The sequence below is a fragment of the Lactuca serriola genome, chromosome 1, assembly GCF_051521515.1.
Source record: "Lactuca serriola cultivar US96UC23 chromosome 1, Lser_US96UC23_V15, whole genome shotgun sequence".
Classification (NCBI taxonomy): domain Eukaryota; kingdom Viridiplantae; phylum Streptophyta; class Magnoliopsida; order Asterales; family Asteraceae; genus Lactuca; species Lactuca serriola.
Genome location: NC_136408.1, coordinates 213,726,633 through 213,748,065, shown reverse-complemented (window position 1 = coordinate 213,748,065; position 21,433 = coordinate 213,726,633). Strand labels below are relative to the sequence as shown.

Here is a 21,433-nt window from a genome sequence, read left to right as displayed (position 1 = left end):
AACGCTTTTACAAATCACTTAATTAAAAATAAAATTTTTGGCCCGTATTTTGGGACGTTACAGTTTTAATATTTTGTGAAATGCTTATGAACAACTTTTATTATCTTGTGTTGAATGATTATGTAATAGAAACAACTTCGCTTATTTATGTCAGTTTTTTATATTTAAATATTTTCAAAGTTTATTTATGTTTATTCATAAATGAATATGAATATGATATCTTCATTTATGATTAAATTAGGAGTAATATGTCAGTATAACAAAGTTCATATATGAATATAGCAAATTTCATATGTGAATATAACTAACTTATTAGTAGAAACAAGTTTTCTTATTTATGTCATTTTTTTATATTCAAATATTTTCAAACTTTATTTTTATTTATTCATAAATGAATATGAATATGATATATTCATTTATGAATAAGTTCAAAGTAATATGTTAGTATAAGAAAGTTCAGATATGAATATTACTTATTTATTAGTATAACAAATTTCACATATTTGTATTCATTTATAAATAATTTACAATATCAATATAACTTATTTTATAGTAATTTAAAAAACAAATATCAACATATCAATTTACCATATCAATATAAATGTGTATTATTCATACATGAATATTATTGTTTATTGTTTTTATCTACATATATTCATAAATGAATAAAAAACAACAAAAAAATCCCTAAGTGTCTTTTGCTGATTTAGCAGCTCCAACTCTTTCTGGACAAGTACGTAAATTGTGTGGAACTCGTTTTCCACATCCTGAACACATTCTATGTTCTATTTTAGAATTTTTCATATGCTACTTCACCTGCACTTGGAATTCTTTTCTTGATTCCAGAACCTTTATTGCTTTGAACATCAGGAACATGAATATTAATCTCTTCTGGAATAGGAATAGTAACACCCAAAAGCTTGCATACGACTTCACCATCTGTCTTGCTTTTCAATCCAAGAGAAATATAATCACTCTCAAATTCCCTCAACAACATTTGTTGTTTCTCAGCAAACAAAGCCAATCTCTTTTTTTCATCTCTTACAATATCCAAACATGATTCAAAACTATAATATGAATCATTGACTAGCTTTACATTCTCACAATCACCTGAATCGGATTGAACAGAACTAAAACGATAATTTCTTGATATCACATCCTTTCTCCATCTCTTCAAAATGTACCTTTCAGGAATTTCTTTAACACCACATCTCATCATTATTGTAAAAGCATGTTTGGATAAAACACTCATACACTTAAAATGTTCACAACTGCAATTTATTTCTTTCTCTTCAGCTTTTATTTCAACCTGATACAAAAACAAAATTTACAAATTTACATTCATATAAGAATACTCATATCAACACTCATATATATTCATATATTCATATAATATTCATATATGAATATTGATATTCATATATGAATATTATCATATTCATATATGAATATTATTACATTTTTCACAAAAAACAAGTAAAATTACCTTAAATTCATTTTTAAAATCACTTTTACTGTTGTTGTGCTGCACAATGGAAACTTGTGACAACCCGAAATTTCTATTCTGAACAAACCATATCAAGACAATAGAGCTTAGAATAGTTTCAGTGAAATTCCAGACTTCGGGTATAAGTTTGGCAGTTTTTCAAGATTTACACTTAAGGAGATATCAGGAGAGTGGATGCATTAGGATTTTTTGCAACACTGTTATTCCAACACTCTATTATATTAGAAATTATTTTGGGAATAAAAATATTTTCTGCCAAAAATATCTCAGGACTATAAATAGAATTATGAACCAAATTCATTCATTATTCGCATTTCCAACTAGAGAAAAGCCATTTTCTCTCACACGGATCTTCGGGTATTTATACCAAAATGTGAGTAACTCTTTCTAGTAGTGTTAGAAAGCTTTAAATGTGTTCATAACATAGATTACATAGCTAAATCATTGGATTTAGGAGTTTACTCCCCAAGGTGTTCTTGGGCGGTAAACTCCCGAAACAAAGCCGAGACCGACCCTTGTGTTATGCAACTGCCTTAGACTCATATGTATGTGTGTTAGGGACAAGAAAACAACCAAGAATCACCCAAGTTTGGGAGTTCACGGCCCAAGAGTTTCTTAGGCCGTAAACTCCAATTTCAAACTCAAATGGTGCTTTTAAGGCACCTAAAGCTTTAGACTTTTATCTAGACTTGTTCCCATTTAATCTAAGACCTTAAGCACATCAAAATCACTTATCAAAGTGAGTTTACGGCCAAGACTTTGTTCTTGGGCCGTAAACATGAAAGATGGGCACCAAAGTGTGCCTAATGTCTTCATACGCTTGGAATAAAAGTCTAGAACTTATCCCACCTATGCTTGAGGCTTGAAAACAACAAGAACACCATTCCAAGGGAGTTTACGGCCGTAAACTCCAAAGGAAATGGCCTTGGGGCCATAAATTCCTCTAAGGAGTGTTTCTAGACCTTAAACCCTTCCAAGGACTTAACCACGAAGTTGGAATAATTCTAGGAATCATTTGGGACTTCAAAACACACAATACCCCCATGGTTGGGAGTTTACGGCCGTAAACTCAAGAGTTTACAACCGTAAACTCCATGAGTGTTAGTATATGAGGAGTAAACTCATATATAGGGTCCTTTGGAACCCTAAACACAAGTGCCTTGTCCCACATTAGCTTAGATGCAATCCTTAGGGCTTAAAACACTTATATAAAGTGTTTATTATGTCTAGGATGTCTTAACATTATCAATTAGTGATTTGAGACTAACTGAGTGCATATATGTGTGATTATATGTTCATTAGGATCGTAGTGTGTGTACAAGTGCTCACTTGACGCCTAACAATCCTACACCGTCCAGTTCATCTAAATTACCAACTACAGGTGAGTTCATACCCCTTAATCAATGTTTTAAATAATTTTAAACGTTTTAATGGGGGGGGGGGGGGGAATACAAGTAGAAAACAGCATGTTATTAAATCAATCTTATGTATTTTGTAACTGTGTTTTCACTCAGTAGATTTCACATATTTCAAAAGGTGACACATGAAGTGGTTTTCTATCTTAAAATACCTTGATAACAAAAGTATTAGTTTTGAAATGTTTATTAAAATGACATCAAGTCATTCTTAATTATTGTTCAAAACTCCTAGATATCTTGCAAAACCATTATTTTACCTTCTTGAATCAAACTATACTTATGCGCATATGTTCATTTATATGTTAGAGACTATAGTTTCATCCTTCGTTCAGTTTCCCACACCCTGGTGTATCGAGGGTGCATAAATTTACTTGAACAATCACTTACTTTCCAGTTAATTATCATAGGGATAGTTAGAAGAAACAAAACATTATTACTACTACAAGGAATCACACAAGAGTCAGTTCATTCATGAGTCTATACCAATAACTTACATGATACATGAGTACACGTACTTAGGAATACATGATACATGAATATGTTTACATATACTTACTTGTTACATGAACACACTTACATGAATACCATACAGGAACACTTCTACATAGTTGCATTAGCCTGTATTCACTTACCTGGATACTTGTACTTAGAACTACGAGGATGATTTATTAGTACTTTCTGTGTAAATTATCTTTCCTATCCCGGTTCAATGGGATAGCTTAGCAGGACTTACCATTCTGAACCCCACTGATTAGCACCAGTGGTGGATGACCATCTACGGAGGTCTAAGGTTACTACTTATACTAGGTAGATTGATAACCGGGGCTAACCCCTCCACCCACCTGCTGCTGCTACAGAGGACAAGTGAACAATCTTCGATTGTTCATTAGGTTATACCTTTCGCTTATTGCGATGTTGTGTTACTCCTAGTACCCAGCGATGACACTTACATTAATACTTGTTCTGGACAATCTTCAGATGTTCATTAGGTTATACATTTCGCTTATTGCGATGTTGTGTTACTCCTAGTACCCAGCGATGACACTTACATTAATACTTGTTCTGGACAATCTTCGGATGTTCATTAGGTTATACCTTTCGCTTATTGCGATGTTGTGTTACTCCTAGTACCTAGCGATGACACTTACATTAATACTTGTTCTGGACAATCTTCGGATGTTCATTAGGTTACATATTTCGCTTAATGCGATGTTGTGTTAGTCCTAGTACCCAGTGACAACACTTACAGTAGTACATTTTCCTGTTTACTTTATTTTGTGATACTTTCACATAAACGATGAGTTAGACTAAGTACTTTAGTACTAATCAATTGAAGGAAAAACTATCATTTTACTTACAAAACATTCGGGTCTTGGTAGAAGACTACATTGTCATAACAAAACATTCGGGTCTTGGTAGAAGACTACATTTCATACTTATAGAAAGCATGGGATTTTCTAGGGTTTTTCATGCTTACATCAACATTTTCATTCAAGGTTTACATGGCCTTCATAATAAATTTTCATAAGCCTGAAAATGAGACCTTAATTACTTATGAATTCACCAAGTTTAAAGCTGATACTCGCTTTCAAAATAACTTGTATTCTCAGGTCATCAGTTAGACAGGTGCGATGGCTAGGTTTTTGAGAAGATGGAGCACAGACAATACTCGCCTTATTTTGATTATTCATTTTATTGTTGTACATTATGAAATAACACACATGTATTAAAACTCTACTTATAATGCAATGGATGATGTTGTTGCTTGTTTATTATATTACACTGTTGTGATACTGTACATGATGTCCTCCACCCCTAAACGTTTACGCTGTTCGTGGTTTTGGGGTGTGACAGATTGGTATCAGAGCATTGTTTATAGTGAATTAAGTATATCAACCCATAAAAGATATACTAACTATAAATACATGGGATTAAAACACTCTGTCTTAGAGTTATACTTTTAAATAATAAAATATTTAACAAAGTATACGTGCTTGCATTCATACTAAAATCAGTGTCACAACGACAAGAACAAAAGTATTACAATTGTTGAATATCACAAGTAAGCCTAGGGATATATGGTCAGTCTTGGGAATGGCATAACCTGATCAACTATGCTGGTCCGAGGAGTGATCAGAATATGCCCAAGAATGGTTGTGATATGGCAACAATTCTAAAAACATACCAACACAAACATAAAGAAATACCATAGGGGTATTTGGTCTTACTGTAATTATCTTAGTTAGTTCGTCTATTTTAGCTATTTCTTACATCCCTTTTCTCGCGTAGATAACATGGCTGGATTCCATACCCACGACAACCTGTTCCTTCCGAACGAAGTGATTGCTGGATTCTTTGGAGAAGAACCAGATGATGATCATCCAATCCCTCTGAATGATCACCATGCTGACGACCGTTCGGACGATGCCATCTCCGAACCCGAGGTTGAGAACCTACCCCAGGCAGCTCCCTTTCCGATTCCTAACCCTCGTCCGGCTTTTCATGGCCCGACACCTGAGTGGGTGGAATGTTTGGAAACATGGAGCCAAGGACAAGATCAACCCATGCCATTTAATGGTGACCGAAGCTTCTATGACCTGAGCAATGGGGGATCAACAGACAGAATCATGCCAATTCTGATCCGAAGAGTTGCCCGAAACAAAATTCAAGGCAGGACAGCTCTACAATGTATCGCAGAAGTTGATACAAATGGAGGAATGCATATGCTTCACACCAGTCGCCTTGAACATGCTTGTGAGAGGTCTGAGAGAGACCATGAAACCCTGCTGCAAGCACTGGCTGAATCACGAGCCGAAGTCATGGAACTTCGAGTACGCCAGAGAGTCTACGAAAGACACCTACTTGATGTGGAATGCCAACTGGCTGAACTGAGAGTTCACCAGAGGGATGACCGTCGCTAGTGGTAGATACTTTACTTTATTTTTCCTTGTTAAAAAGGAATCATCTTTCTGTTTATGATCGATGTGGCATTTTCTATGAAACTTTCTTGTACTGTAAGTACTTTAGTTAGGCCCTTTATGCTGTCAAGAACTATCTTCTCTGGATATGATGTAAGACCTTTTACAAAGGTCATTTTCCCGAACCTGTACGTCATGAATATCAAAGATATTGATAGTCGGCTAACTTCTGAGTCATTCTTTATTCAAATACTCTTATCATACTTTCATTAGAGTCTATTTGAAAACATGCTCTAGTCAAGTCATTGGACTATAGCAATTTAACTCTGGAGACATCTCCAAGTCTCTTTCAATGGTTGGATCACGTTATTCGCCAACCAACGATGCCTCGGCTAGAACGACAAACATCTTGAGACCATTGCATGAACTTACTTCCAAACTTTACTAGGACTACATCATAGGGATGTAGGTCAAACCATCGTGAACATACTTCCATTCCGTACTAGGATTGCATCATAGGGATGTAGGTCGAACTTTAGAGAACATGCTTCTATTCTTTGCATAAGCGATCGAACTACGTCTAGTTTCAACCATTTTTGCTCACAAATTCATTTTTTTCAGTAACAAAATCATGGCTCCCAAGAAGAACGATCAACCCATCAACCAAACACCAACTCTTTAGATTGATGCAGCTACCTTTCAAGTTGCAGTCTCGGCTGCCGTGTCAGCTGTTATGACCCACCTGAACGCTAACAACGCAAGTGTTAGCAAGATCGCTATCAATCATTCCAATCCAGGTAACAATCCAGCCCCGGAACGACCAACAAACTACCACGGTACCCCGAGTGCCGAGGCCAAGAGTAACAGCCAGAAGTTTTGGGCCAAAAGGAAGAACAAATCACTTCGAGGGGCGAATAAGAACACAGCTACGACATCTGCACCTCCTACTACCATTCCTTCTGGTGTCCCAATTGCCCCTACACCCGCCCGACAATATGCCGGAAACCTACCGAAATGCTATGAGTGTAGCTTTTATCATCTGGGCGGTTGCCGACTGTTACACTGTTATAAGTGCAACAGGAATGGACATACTGCCAGTTACTGTAGGATCCAGATCCAACACATTTCTTCAACCACCAATGTCCAAACCTCTCAGATATGCCATCTGTGTGGCGTCATGGGACACTTCAAGAGGGACTGTCCAGCAGGAAAGGGCAACGACGAATCCGGAAGAGTTTGACCTCAGAATGCAAAGAGGCAGCTAAGGACCCTAATATAGTATAGGTTCCCTCCAAGTCGTCAGTATTCTATATGTTCAAAAACATGTTTAAAACTAGTGCAACTAGAGTCTTATCTTTTGCGGGATCATGTTGGTATAGGGATGCTCGTGCTGCGTATACTTGTCTTTTGTAGTATATCTGATTCGCAGCAATAGTCTTGTAGCAAATCTAAAGTACTGTAACTCTAATCATGGTTGCACGGTTGTTTTTGTCTGTAAACGTTTTATGCTCAAAATCTAATGTCTTTAATTTTCGGTATGATTTCGACTTTATCATACGACTCGATTCAATTCGATCCTCGCAATACCAGCTTCATAAGTACATCTCTTTCTCAGTAAACGTCTTTTAGCGAGGCCGTCATATCAGAACACCGAAGTACTCATACCAGGAGTACCTTATAGTTCTTTTCCTTTCTAAAGAAATCCCCACATTATTGCTCGTGCAGTACGTCATGTTCAATTCCAGGATTCATACGGTTGATCAATCACTGAAGAATGTATGCATGAGAGTGATATATAATTAATGTTCTACAGGTTTAGAATTGATGATTCCACTTTAATTTCTTTTCCCTCGATGAGATGTGAGATTAAGGAAGAATTAGTTATTCGAATACCTTTTCAGTCTTAATTATATACGACTCGTATACACGAAATTGTGATCATTGAATCACGTATGAATTCTAATATGAACTTCAGGACGGAGATTGTCCATGAGTACGAGTAATTGCATTGGCATGGGAACCAACTTAGAACCCAGTATGACTCTTATAACCAGATCGCCTTCAGTCTAAACACCTACGGAAGATACAAGAACAGTCCGGTCAACACAACGAACTACTCAACAATAGAATTAGAAGACCAGGCTTCTCACCCTGGAGAGCTCCGGTCTTATTCTTACCAGAAGTCGATGGAGTGCATCATATGTACCTCAACGACCGGGGACTTCATTTAGATTTCCTTTAGAAATCGTTATCTCTGCCTCGCTTAGAAGAGTTGATTGAGCAAACACAGGGAAAGTGTTACTTTCAGAAATGGACCTGAGATCCGAATATCACCAGTTCGAGTGTTAGGGAAGGGTGTCCTAAAGACTACCCTCCGAACTCGATACGGACACTTCGAGTCCGTAGTGATACCCCTCGGATAGGACCAATACGCCCATAGTATTCCTGAGCTAAATGAGTGGAGTACGCCTTCTCACTAGGATCAGTTCGTCCTTTCTCCATATAATGACTACTTATCTACCCTCGTAGTAAGAAAGAACCCATAAAAACATTACCCTCGGAGACACTTTTCGCAAAGTTCTCTGAACAAGAGTTTTGGAATTTAGAGTCAAATTTCCTGAGACACACTTTTAGTGTTGTGGATTGTCACACCCCCAAACCAGAACAACGGAAACGTTCGGGGGCGGAGGACGTCATATTCAATATCATAACAGTTCATAGAAAGGAAAGTACACACCACCATATATATTAAAGTTTCCAAAATGTTTACATAATTGTATTCGTTACATGTTCAAAAGATAAATACATAAACATCTTTCAAAAGAAGTAATTAACGTCAGCACGTTAATCCCCAAAAGTTGATTTCCAAATATGCTTAGCGGTTCCCTGAGAATACAAGTTATTTCAAAAAGAAAGTGTCAACAATTAAGTTGGTGAGTTCATGAGTAGTGTTTTGAGAAAATGTACGCCATTCGAAAGTTCGTGTATTTTTTTCCAGAAAATGTAGTATTTCAAATGTAAAGAGTTATGATTCGTTGTGTTGAAAATGAATGTATTAGATCCAGAAAGTCCCATATTTTCCCTAATAGTTGAGATATGAATTGTTGTGTTTTCCAAGAAAAACCCTTATTTTCTTATAAAAGTATGACATGCATATGAATGTTCGTGTTATAAGTTGTAAATAATTGCACCAGGAAAACCCCTTATTTTCCTATTAGTTGTTTGGTTTGTATATAGGAAAAACCCTTATTTTCCTAACATAACTGGCAGTCTCTAAGACCGAAAATCGCAAGCAACCGACATGCTTAAAAGTTGTGTCATTGTTTTATATAATAAAGCTATACGAAGATCGCACTTGTTAGATGAAGAATAGTTTTAATAGCTACTCGTTCATAAAAGCATAATACCATAATAATTGTATATCCGGTGAGTTTTATAACCATACTAAACATAATATGCATGTAGCGACGTTCTTCAGGTGTCGTAGCGTTATGACAAACTGTCACCCCAAAGGACGGACTGTAGCTAACAGTCAGGGCGCGGGATCATGACTTCCCGTATAGATCTATACACATTTGACACGTTCTCCGAACGGGAGACTCTGGTTATAGACAGGACTTGTAGTGATACCTTTTAGCAAAAGGTAGTATTTGAAGATGTACACATCTCACGGATTCTCAACTAAGTCTGTATTAAAGTAATAGTTTTGTATGCAAAGTTTATCCTTTTTCACAATGTTTAACAAAGTATAAATCATAAGTTCTTTGAATGTATAAAACGGTTTAGAAACGATGGTTACCCTTGATATGATGTATTTGTATGTAAACGTATAAATAAAACATATTTCTATTTATAAAACATATTGTATCCCAAGAGGGTAAAGTTGTGTTGTGAGGTGTTTTGCATGATAATAGCTTCATAAGATAGTTAAAACAACAGTATGAAAAGTATAACAAAAGATCGATGTTTCAAACGATTTTAGTTGTGTGTTTACTTGTATTCCCCCCTTAAAAGAGTATAAAAAGCATTTAAAAACGTATTTAAAGTGTGTTTGTAGGGGTATGAACTCACTTGATTGATTGAAGAAAGCGTGACGAAAACCGAGCATAACTTCTACTCGAGAAAGCGGATCTCTCGAGATTCTCGGAAAATCTCGGGAGTCTCGGGAGTGTAAAACTTTCTTCCCACCTTGGATATGAAAACCGGGCCTTTGGGATGACTCCGAGGGTTGCAACGCAGAGCTTCGGCGCGAGAAAGGAAGGAAATTAGCAAATTTGGTCGGCACCCTCGCACCCTTTATATAGGGGCTGGAGGACCTCGGTACGCAGGGCGTACGAGACGTCACAGATGACCGCGTCCTTGGTCGAAGCATCGGGGCGACGTGGACGAACCGGAGCCTAGCATCCGAGTACGCGGGGAGTACGACAGTACGCTGGGTGTACGAGGGATCGGACCGCTGACTCATTCTTCGGATAATACCGGGTTTTAATTTAATTTATATTTTTATTATTTAGCAAACTTCGAAAATTCGTATCTTCGTCATACGAACTCCGTTTTCGACGTTCTTTATATCCACGTGAAGGTGAGACTACAATCTACAACTTTCGTTTAGATTCTGTCGGCAAATTCCGAAATTATTTTTAATATTATATTTTTAAAAGGTCGGGGTAAAAAAATTCGTTAATAATTCACAACTTTTTCGTACGATGTTAGATTTGGGCGTTCTTTTTATGTACGTTTGCAGTTTAACGATATCTATGACTTTCATTTAGACACCTAAGGTCAAAAAGTATTTTATTGAAACTTCGCGTTTTTACGTAACTTCGTATTGCCGGTTTTTGTCGGCAAACTTAGAATGGTCATAACTTCTTCGTTATAACTCGGATTTTAGTGTTCTTTATATGTATGAAAACCTTGTTACAATATCTACCACTTAGTATACTTAATTACGGTTTTATAAAAGTTTAAATTTTGACCTGAATTTTGCTTTTGTTACATGGATGTTTTTGAGTACTCTGTCAAATTATCCGAAACCGTTGGGAATTTGTCGGCACTGTAGTCACCGACGGAAAAATTCGCCAAATCCTAGGTCTCACAGACCTACTATCATAGTCCATTCGGAACTCCCCACAAATTTTAGAAACCCTTTCGACTTTGACCCAGCAAGGGATGGCCCTTGACTGGGAAGTAAGCGAGAGAAAGAATCTTTGGAATTCCAAGTGAGAGACCAAATTCTTTAGGAAACCTCACTCTGGGAACGGCTTAATACGCTTCGTAAAGCGTGGAAAGCTAAAATCCAATATAGTTAGGACCTCCGAGATTCTTACCATAATCGGTCCTGCATTTCACAAACTAGACCTACTCTGCGAACTCAGTAACGTACATTTTCCCCTTCGCGTCTCGAACTTGAAACAGTATCCTTCCATTAGGACTTTCGTAATCCCTCTCGACGAGATCGAGATTTACGAGATCCTTGCCTTCGTATTAGAACCGTAGTAACCCTCTACCAAGAGGTCAAGCGGACGAAGCAACGCCGTCACCCATTAGTGAAGGTTCGTTGGGATACCAACCGAGAACCCGATTTCACTTGGGAGTGCGAGAACCAATCGATTAGAAAGTTCACATAACGACTCGATCATTCGTACATACTTCCTTGCCTAAATTCTAATTTCGGGACGAAATTCCCTTTAATAGGGGGATGATGTGACAACCCGAAATTTCCATTCTGAACAAACCATATCAAGACAATAGAGCCTAGAATAGTTTCAGTGAAATTCCAGACTTCGGGTATAAGTTTCGCAGTTTTTTCAGGATTTACACTTAAGGAGATATCATGAGAGTGGATGCACTAGGGTTTTGTGCAACACTGTTATTCCAACACTCTATTATATTAGAAATCATTTCGGGAATAAAAATATTTTCTGCCAAAAATATCTCAGGAATATAAATAGAATACTGAACCAAATTCATTCATTATTCGCATTTCAACCTAGAGAAAAGCCATTTTCTCTCTCACAGATCTTCGGGTATTTATACCAAAACGTGAGTAACTCTTTCTAGTAGTGTTAGAAAGCTTTAAATGTGTTCATAACATAGATTACATAGCTAAATAATTGGATTTAGGAGTTTACTCCCCAAGGTGTTCTTGGGCGGTAAACTCCCGAAATAAAGCCGAGACCGACCCTTGTGTTATGCAACTGCCTTAGACTCATATGTATGTGTGTTAGGGACAAGAAAACAACCAAGAATCACCCAAGTTTGGGAGTTCACAGCCCAAGAGTTTCTTAGGCCGTAAACTCCAATTTCAAACTCAAATGGTGCTTTTAAGGCACCTAAAGCTTTAGACTTTTATCTAGACTTGTTTTTCATTTAATCTAAGACCTTAAGCACATCAAAATCACTTATCAAAGTGAGTTTACGGCCAAGACTTTGTTCTTGGGTCGTAAACATGAAAGATGGGCACCAAAGTATGCCTAATGTCTTCATATGCTTGGAATAAAAGCCTAGAACTTATACCACCTATGCTTGAGGCTTGAAAACAACAAGAACACCATTCCAAGGGAGTTTACGGCCGTAAACTCCAAAGGAAATGGCCTTGGGGACGTAAACTCCTCTAGGGAGTGTTTATAGACCTTAAACCCTTCCAAGGACTTAACCACCAAGTTGGAATAATTCTAGGAATCATTTGGGACTTCAAAACACACAATACCCCCATGGTTGGGAGTTTACGGCCGTAAACTCAAGAGTTTACAACCGTAGACTCCATGAGTGTTAGTATATGAGGAGTAAACTGTGACAACCCGATATTTCGAGACAATGTAATGTAAAACCAATCAAATCTTGGTCAAAATATAACTTTCCTAAAATCTTATTTGGGTTAAATAAAGTAGTAGGAATCGTATCAAGGTTTTCGTACATATAAAGAACCCTAAAATCTGAGTTATAACGAAGAAGTTATGACCAACCAAAGATTCTCGGCAAAACCGGCAACAACGATTAAACGAAAAACGCAAAGTTTCAATACAATAATTTTTAGCCTTAAGTATCTAAATTAAAGTTATAGATAACCTCAAACCATGAGCGTACATAAAAAGAACGTCCAAATCTGACTTCGGATGAGGAAGTTATGAATTTTTAAAGAAATTCCTTAATCACGTCATTTTAATAAATAAATATCAAAACTAATTTTGGAATTTGCCAACGGAATCTAAACAAAAGTTGTAGATCTTAGTCTCACCTTCGCGTGGATATAAAGAACGTCGAAAACGGAGTTCGTATGAAGGAGATATGAATTTTAGAAGTTTATTTAAAATAAATATAAATTTAATTATAAACTCCCGGTATTATCCGAAGGGGAGTCAGCAGATAGGACCGGAGTACGCCCTGCGTACCCTCGTACGCCCCGCGTACTCAGATCAAGGGCCTCGGATCGTCCACGTCCCCCTATGCAAAGCTTCCGACCCGCCCCATCCGACCCGCCCCGTCCGACCCGTCCCATCCGATCCGTCCCATCCGAAGCCGAGGCAGTCGAGGACTCGCTCATGCATGACGTACGCGTACGCGCTGCGTACGAGCGTACACCCCACGTACGAGGCTTCTCAGACCCCCTATAAATAGAATGCGAGGCTTTCCGAAAAAAATGCTCATTTCTCTCCTTTCTCTCACGATCTTGCCTCGATTGCCCGTTCAAACCCGAAGCTCTGGTCTTTTTGCTCAAGTCCCAAGGGTCGATTTTACTCCCGAGATTCCCGTGAATCCCGAGAAAAATCCGTTTCGCGAGACGAAACTCTGCCCGGTTTTCCATCTCGCTATCTTCAAACTTTCAAGTGAGTTCATACCCCCTTAAACCAACCTTTGAAATGATTTTAAATGTTTAAATACTTTATGGGGGGGGATACAAGTTAAATACTTATAGTTATTGCTTCAATCGCATGTGATTGCATTAATCACATGTGATTAATAACTAGGAAACCAATGATTTTATCACTGTTCAAACTGTTTATCAAACTGTTTTACTTCAAAATGTTTTACAAACTCTTTTACTTATCAAATGCTTTTAATTTAAACTTTGTTTTACTACTTATAAATTGCATGCCCATATATGTATAGATGTATAAATAATGTTTAAAGGGCTTAGGAAAGCCACCTGCCCTATTTCCTTTTCCTCGATTTGGATGTGGTCTGGTGGAATTTCGGGTGACCATCCGAATGGCGTTTCAATATTAATTATATACCAAATATACATATATAGACATAAAAGTACTTCCATATTCATACGTACTAGACACACCATTAGTAAGTTACCATCGGGGTAACACAGGATCACACTATTACAACTGCTAGATCAATGAGTCAGTTCATTCATGAGAACATATACAACTATACTATGAGAACATATACAACTATACTAGAACGAGAAACATTACCCTTACATTAATACGTTAACAATTGTGATCCACTGTATCGGAGCATGCCTTAAATGTCATGGCCCGAGTTGCAGCCAGAATTCTCTTGGAGGGAGAGCATTGAGTTTGCGTATAGATCTATACTGGATTGACTATCCTACACCTTGCTGCTAGCTACAGCCGGACCTGCAGGTCTGCGGGTGCCAAACGTCATTCCATTATTACGACCGTTCTTTATGTCATTGTTATAAGTCGATAGTATGGTGCAATTATCACATTTTACCTTAATATAAATCCGGTTTCAGGTAGTTAGTACAGCAGTGGTTCCTATAATACAAAACCACAGTACTACGATGATTTACCCATTACATATTTTTAGTGATAACCTCACTTAAACATTAATGTACAAACTATATTTTGCTAAATGATAGTTACACTTGGGAAATTACACACTTTTACAACAAACAAGCATACAAAACATTTAAGCCCTGGTAGAAGGCTACTTTAATAGAAAATATAGGTTTTTCTGAGAGATTCAAACTTTTGCAAACACTTACATACAATTTACAACTTATACTTACGACAGGTTCAAACGTTTTGATAACAAACATCGACACTAAATTACTTATGAACTCACCAGCTTAATGCTGATAAACTCTTTCAAAAATAACTTGTATTCTCAGGTCATCAGTAGACAGGTACCGATGCCAGCTTTTGAGAAGATGGAACGCATTCAAGACTCATCATATTATTTTGATTCACATTATATTTTTGGTGTCTAAAACTGTACAGAACACGCTTGTATTAAAATTATATATTTAATGCAATGGATGATGTTGTTTGCTTATTTACATTTACTGTGTTGTGATACTTTACATGACGTCCTCCGCCCCAGAACGTTTCCGCTGTTCTTGGTTTTGGGGTGTGACAGATTGGTATCAGAGCATTGTTTATAGTGAATCAAGTATATCAACCCATAAAAGACATACTAAACTATAAACCCGGTAGGGATTAAACTCTGACCAAGAGTCTATACTTTAAATATTAAAATATTTAATTAACTATACTAGTCTGCATTCATACTAAAATCAGTGTCACAATGACAAGAACAAAAGTATTACGATTGTTAAATATCACAAGTGAGCTCGGGGATGTATGGTCAGTCCTGGGAATGGCATAGCTTGATCAACTATGCTGGTCCTAGGAGTGATTAGCATATGCCCTAGAGTGGTTGTGATAGGTTAACAAGTTTAAAAACTTACCAACAATACTACAAGAAGATCAGTAGAACTTAAACTAAAAATACTATAGGTGTATTTTGTACTACTAGTTACACGTATACTACATTCTTATACCTCTCTTCTCGCATAGATCTAATGGCTAGATTCCATCACGGCGACCCGTACTTTCCAAATGAAGGCAATGCCGGGTGGATCGATGAAGAGCCCGAAGATGAGCATCCAATCCCTTTGGATGATCACCTCGCAGAAGGCTTTTCTGATGGATCCAACTCCGAGCTTGAAGTCAACAACCTACCGCTCATAGGTCAAGCCCCGAACAACAACCCTCGACCAGCTTTTCCAGGTCCTACACCCTTGTGGGCAAACAACTTGAATCGCTGGAGTGATAAACAGGGTCAACCCTTACCATACTTTGGGGACCGAAGCTTTTACAACGTCAGCAATGGTGGCTCTGCTGACCGAGCTCTGCTTGTCATTATCCGTAGAATAGCTCGTAATGTCGAGCAAGGTCGAGCAGCCATCGACCGGGTCATGGAAATTGATGCCAACTCAGGTGTCAACACAGTCCGCATCCGCCGTCTTGAAGAAGACATGGAACGGACCCGGAGAACCAATGAAACCCTGCAGCAGCAGCTGGCTGCCTCACGAGCTGAAATCTTTGAACTTCGAGCTCGTCAGAGGGCTCAGGATCGACACCTTCAAGAGGTGTTTCGTCAAGTGTCCGACCTCAGGGCTCGCCCGGGGAATTTCCATCGCCGTTAGACGATGTCTAGTACATCTCTGTCTTTTGATTAAAGAATAGCCTTTAGCATCTGTGCTCTAAGTAGCACTTGTCTGTAAAATATTCCTAACTTTCAGTACTCTAATTAGGAATCTAAGAACTGTCAAACTTTTCTATATGGTATGATGTAAGACCTACTGTTAGGTCGATTTTCAGACGATGTCTAGTACATCTCTGTCTTTTGATTAAAGAATAGCCTTTAGCATCTGTGCTCTAAGTAGCACTTGTCTGTAAAATATTCCTAACTTTCAGTACTCTAATTAGGAATCTAAGAACTGTCAAACTTTTCTATATGGTATGATGTAAGACCTACTGTTAGGTCGATTTTCCCGGAACTTATTACATCAGTAATACCAGTATTATTGAAATCTATCTAATCTGTGGGAAAAATCTTTACACTTGTGCTTTCCTACTAATATTTCTTATTGTGATTTCAAACACTCATTCAACTGTTGGGCTATGGTTAGTTAGTCCATGTGTCACTCTCACGTTGCTTACAAATTGATTCTTACCATTTTTTTTCTTATCTTTATAAACTTATAGCTGAAAGATGCCTCCTCGCAAATCTCCCAGGAATAATCCTGCACCACCACCTCCTTCGCCTCCGGTCATCGATACTGTAGCCCTAAATGCTGCCGTAGTTGCAGCAGTGGCAACTGCCATGGCTCAGTATCACTCTTCTGATGCCAGCAGAGGTGGAACCCCTGTGGAATCAACCCCGGTTGAAACCCCTGTGCGCTCGAGAGAGTGCTCATACAAGGATTTCACAAATTGCAAACCGAAGCCTTTTTACGGCACCGGTGGAGTCATTGCCCTCTCGCAATGGCTCGAGAAGACTGAATCAGTCTTCGAAATCTGTTCATGCCCTGCGGCGAGTAAAGTCAAGTACGCCGCATGCACCTTTGAAGGAAAGGCCCTGACATGGTGGAACGACCATGTTAAGGCACTAACTCTCGTCGTAGCCAACGACATAGGCTGGGAAACAATGAAAGACCTCATGTCTGAGGAATACTGCCCTAGGGGCGAAATCCAGAAACTGGAGCAGGAACTTTGGAACCTGACGATGAAGGGAACCAACGTGGTCGCTTATACTGCCCGATTCAGCGAGCTGGTGGCCCTCTGCCCCAATATGGTTCCCACCGAACGGAAGAAGATCGAGAGGTACATTTGGGGGCTAGTGCCTCCGTATCAGGGGAATGTTCTAGCATCAAACCCCGTTACCTTCGACAGTGCCAAACGATTGGCACAACGACTCATTGACCATGGAGTCAAAACCCCTACAACCACAACCACCCTAGCTGTCCCGGAACCCTCCAAACCCGCTGATACTAAGCGGAAATTTTGGGATGAAAAGAAGAAGCATTAGGCTGCCAAAAAGCAGCAAATTGTGGCAATACATGCCGCAATAACCCCTGCTGCTGCTACTACTGCTCCGGTGGGTCGGTATGCTGGAAGTTCGCCCAAGTGTAACAGATGCAACTACCACCACAACGGCCCCTGCCGTGAAATGCAGTGCTCTAACTGCAATAGAAAAGGACACACCATCCGTTTCTGTAAATTCCCGGCACAACCTATCAACCAAGTCCCTGGCTCTGGTGCGAGCCCGACCTGCTATGGATGTGGCGAAGCAGGCCACTATAAGAGGGACTGCCCCAAAGCAAAGAATGCTGGTGGAGCAGGAAGGATACTAGCTATAGGCCACGGGGAAGCAGTTGCTGACCCGACAGTGGTGACTGGTACGTTCCTCCTCGATAACTCCTATGCATGCATTCTATTCGATAGTGGAGCGGAGCGAAGCTTCGTAAACCATAAATTTGCTCGCATGCTTAATCAAACACCGCACGCACTCAAAGAACTATTCACAGTAGAAATGGCTAATGGAAAAACTGAAAGTACGAGTAGCATATACTTAGGTTGTACCCTAACTCTAGATAACCATTCATTCCCAATCGACCTCATGCCAGTCTCAATAAAAAGTTTCGATGTTATCATTGGCATGGATTGGTTAAGCCTTCATCGCGCCGACATCATGTGCTACGAGAAAGCAGTCCGTCTAAACCTTCCGTCTAACGAAACCCTTATAGTCTATGGCGACAAACCCGGTGCAAGTCTTCGTATTATATCAAGTATTCAAGCACAGAAGTATCTGCGTAAGGAATACCATGCATTCCTTGCTCACGTCGTCGACACGAGCCTCGAAACGAAGGAACTAAAGAACATCCCTGTAGTGAGCGACTTCCCCGACATTTTCCCAGAAGAACTACCCGGGTTACCTCCGCAACGACAGGTCGAGCTCAGAATCGACTTAGTCCCAGGAGCTACCCCAGTAGCCAAGTCGCCCTACCACTTAGCATCAGCTGAGATGCAAGAACTCTCTGGTCAACTTAACGAACTGCTCAGCAAGAGCTTTATAAGACTGAGTTTCTCACCTTGGGGAGCACCGGTCTTGTTCATTAAGAAGAAAGACGGATCATTCCGTATGTGTATTGACTACAGAGAACTCAACAAACTGACGGTCAAGAATCGTTACCCTCTGCCTCGCATAGATGATCTATTCGACCAACTGCAAGGGGCGAACTATTTTTCTAAGATTGATCTGAGATCCGGATATCACCAGTTACGAGTGCTAGAGGAGGATGTGCCGAAGACAGCCTTCCGAACTCGTTACAGACATTATGAGTTCGTGGTGATGCCATTCGGATTGACCAATGCGCCCGCAGTCTTCATGGATCTGATGAATAGAGTATGCCGACCTTACTTGGATCAGTTCGACATCGTTTTCATTGACGACATCCTGATCTACTCCCGAAGTAAGAAGGAGCATGGCAATCACCTGCGACAAGTTCTAGAGACATTATGAAAAGAGAAGCTTTATGCGAAGTTCTCGAAATGTGAATTTTGGATCCGGAGAGTCGAATTCTTAGGACACGTGGTAAGCGAAGAGGGAATCCACGTGGACCCATCCAAAATAAAAGCCATTGAGAACTGGTCAGCACCTAAGACGCCTACTGAAATTCGCCAATTTCGAGGTCTCGCTGGCTACTACCGCAGATTCATTCAGAACTTCTCTCGAATAGCGAAACCTCTTATGACCCTGACCCAGAAAGGCGTGGCCTTTGACTGGGGAGTGAAACAAGAGAGAGCGTTCCAAACGCTCAAGAGAGACTTGTGCACCGCGCCAATACTATCCCTTCCCGAAGGAATAGAAGACTTCGTAGTCTATTGTGATGCATCAAATCAAGGGCTCGGGTGTGTTCTGATGCAGCGAGGTAAGGTCATCGCCTACGCCTCGAGATAGTTGAAGACACGCGAGGTTAACTACACGACCCACGATCTTGAACTAGGAGCAGTGGTGTTTGCTCTGAAGATCTGGAGACATTACTTGTATGGAACGAAGAGCACTATCTTTACCGACCACAAGAGTTTACAGCATATTTTCGATCAAAAGGAGCTCAACATGAGACAACGACGGTGGGTCGAGCTACTCAGTGATTACGAATGCGATATTCGTTATCATCCGGGTAAAGCCAACGTAGTAGCGGACGCCCTAAGTCGGAAGGAATATTCTGGTCGCAAAGTCAAGTCATTGTCAATAACCATCCATTCACACTTGTCTAAGCAAATTCAGGAGGCTCAACTTGAAGCCATGAAACCTGAAAATGTGACAAATGAATCCCTTAGAGGAATGGACAAGAATTTAGAAGCCAAGGGTGACGGAGCCTTATATTTCATGAACCAGATCTGGACACCGAAACACGGTGGTTTCCGAGACTTGGTCATGACCGAGGCGCACAACACTCGGTATTCCGTCCACCCAGGTTCAGATAAGATGTATCTGGATCTTAAAAAGCTATACTGGTGGCCTAATATGAAAGCAGAGATTGTTACCTTCGTAAGTAAATGCCTTACTTGCGCAAAGGTTAAGGTCGAGTACCGGAAGCCCTCTGGTTTATTGCAACAACCAGAGATCCCGGAATGGAAGTGGGAGCGGATCACTATGGATTTCATAACCAAGTTGCCCAAGACAATGGGTGGACTTGACACCATATGGGTCATCGTTGATAGATTGACCAAGTCTGCACACCTCCTGCCTATCAAAGAAACCGACAAGATGGAGAAACTTACGAGAACATACATTAGGGAAATCGTACGGCTACATGGTGTACCTATGTCCATTATCTCCGATAGAGATAGTAGGTTCACCTCAAGATTTTGGCAATCACTACAACATTCCCTAGGAACGAGGCTGGACATGAGCACAGCCTACCATCCTCAGACCGACGGACAGAGTGAGAGGACCATCCAAACACTGGAAGATATGTTGCGAGCCTGCGTGATTGACTTTGGGAAGGCATGGGATACTCATTTACCCCTTGTCGAGTTTTCCTATAATAACAGTTATCACACGAGCATCAAGGCTTCTCCATTTGAAGCTCTCTACGGCCGAAAGTGCAGATCCCCTCTGTGTTGGGCTGAGGTGGGTGATACCCAATTAGCCAGGGGGCAAGCTTCCGACAGTAATCTCACCGGTCCGGAGATCATTCGGGAAACGATAGAGAAAATCGTTCAGATCCGTGAACGATTGAAAGCCTCTAGAGACCGACAGAAGAGGTACGCTGATAAATGAAGAAAACCTTTGGAATTTCAGGTGGGAGACCGAGTCCTTCTCAAAGTCTCACCCTGGAAGGGCTTGATACGCTTCGGCAAGCGTGAGAAGCTTAATCCGAGGTACATAGGGCCTTTCGAGATTCTAGCAAGAGTCGGCCCCGTAGCTTACAAACTCGACCTACCAGACGCACTTCGTAACGTACATTCTACATTCCACGTATCTAACTTGAAAAAGTGTCTATCCGACGAGACTCTTGTAATCCCACTCGACGAGATCGAGATCAACGAGAGCCTCAACTTCGTGGAAGAACCTGTAGAGATCATGGACCGTGAGGTCAAGCAGACAAAGCAAAGCCGTATCCCTATCGTGAAGGTTCGCTAGAACGCCAAGCGAGGACCAGAATTCACTTGGGAACATGAGGATCAGATGAAACTGAAATACCCTCACCTTTTTGCTTAGTTATTTGTAATTTTCTTACTTGCTTAAATTCTAATTTCGGGACGAAATTCCTTCTAACGGGGGGATGATGTGACAACCCGATATTTCGAGACAAT

At 39.9% G+C, this 21,433-nt stretch overlaps 1 protein-coding gene across 1 annotated transcript in view; it reads right to left on the bottom strand.

Annotated features, from left to right (window-relative positions):
- Window positions 1-790: 790 nt before the first annotated feature.
- LOC145065928 (protein FAR1-RELATED SEQUENCE 7-like) overlaps window positions 791-21,433 on the bottom strand; it is a 61,631-nt gene continuing 40,988 nt past the window's right edge. The window contains exon 6 of the mRNA XM_079013048.1: window positions 791-1,309. Within this exon, the coding sequence (XP_078869174.1) occupies window positions 791-1,309 (519 nt within the window). The remainder of the gene's footprint in view (window positions 1,310-21,433) is intronic.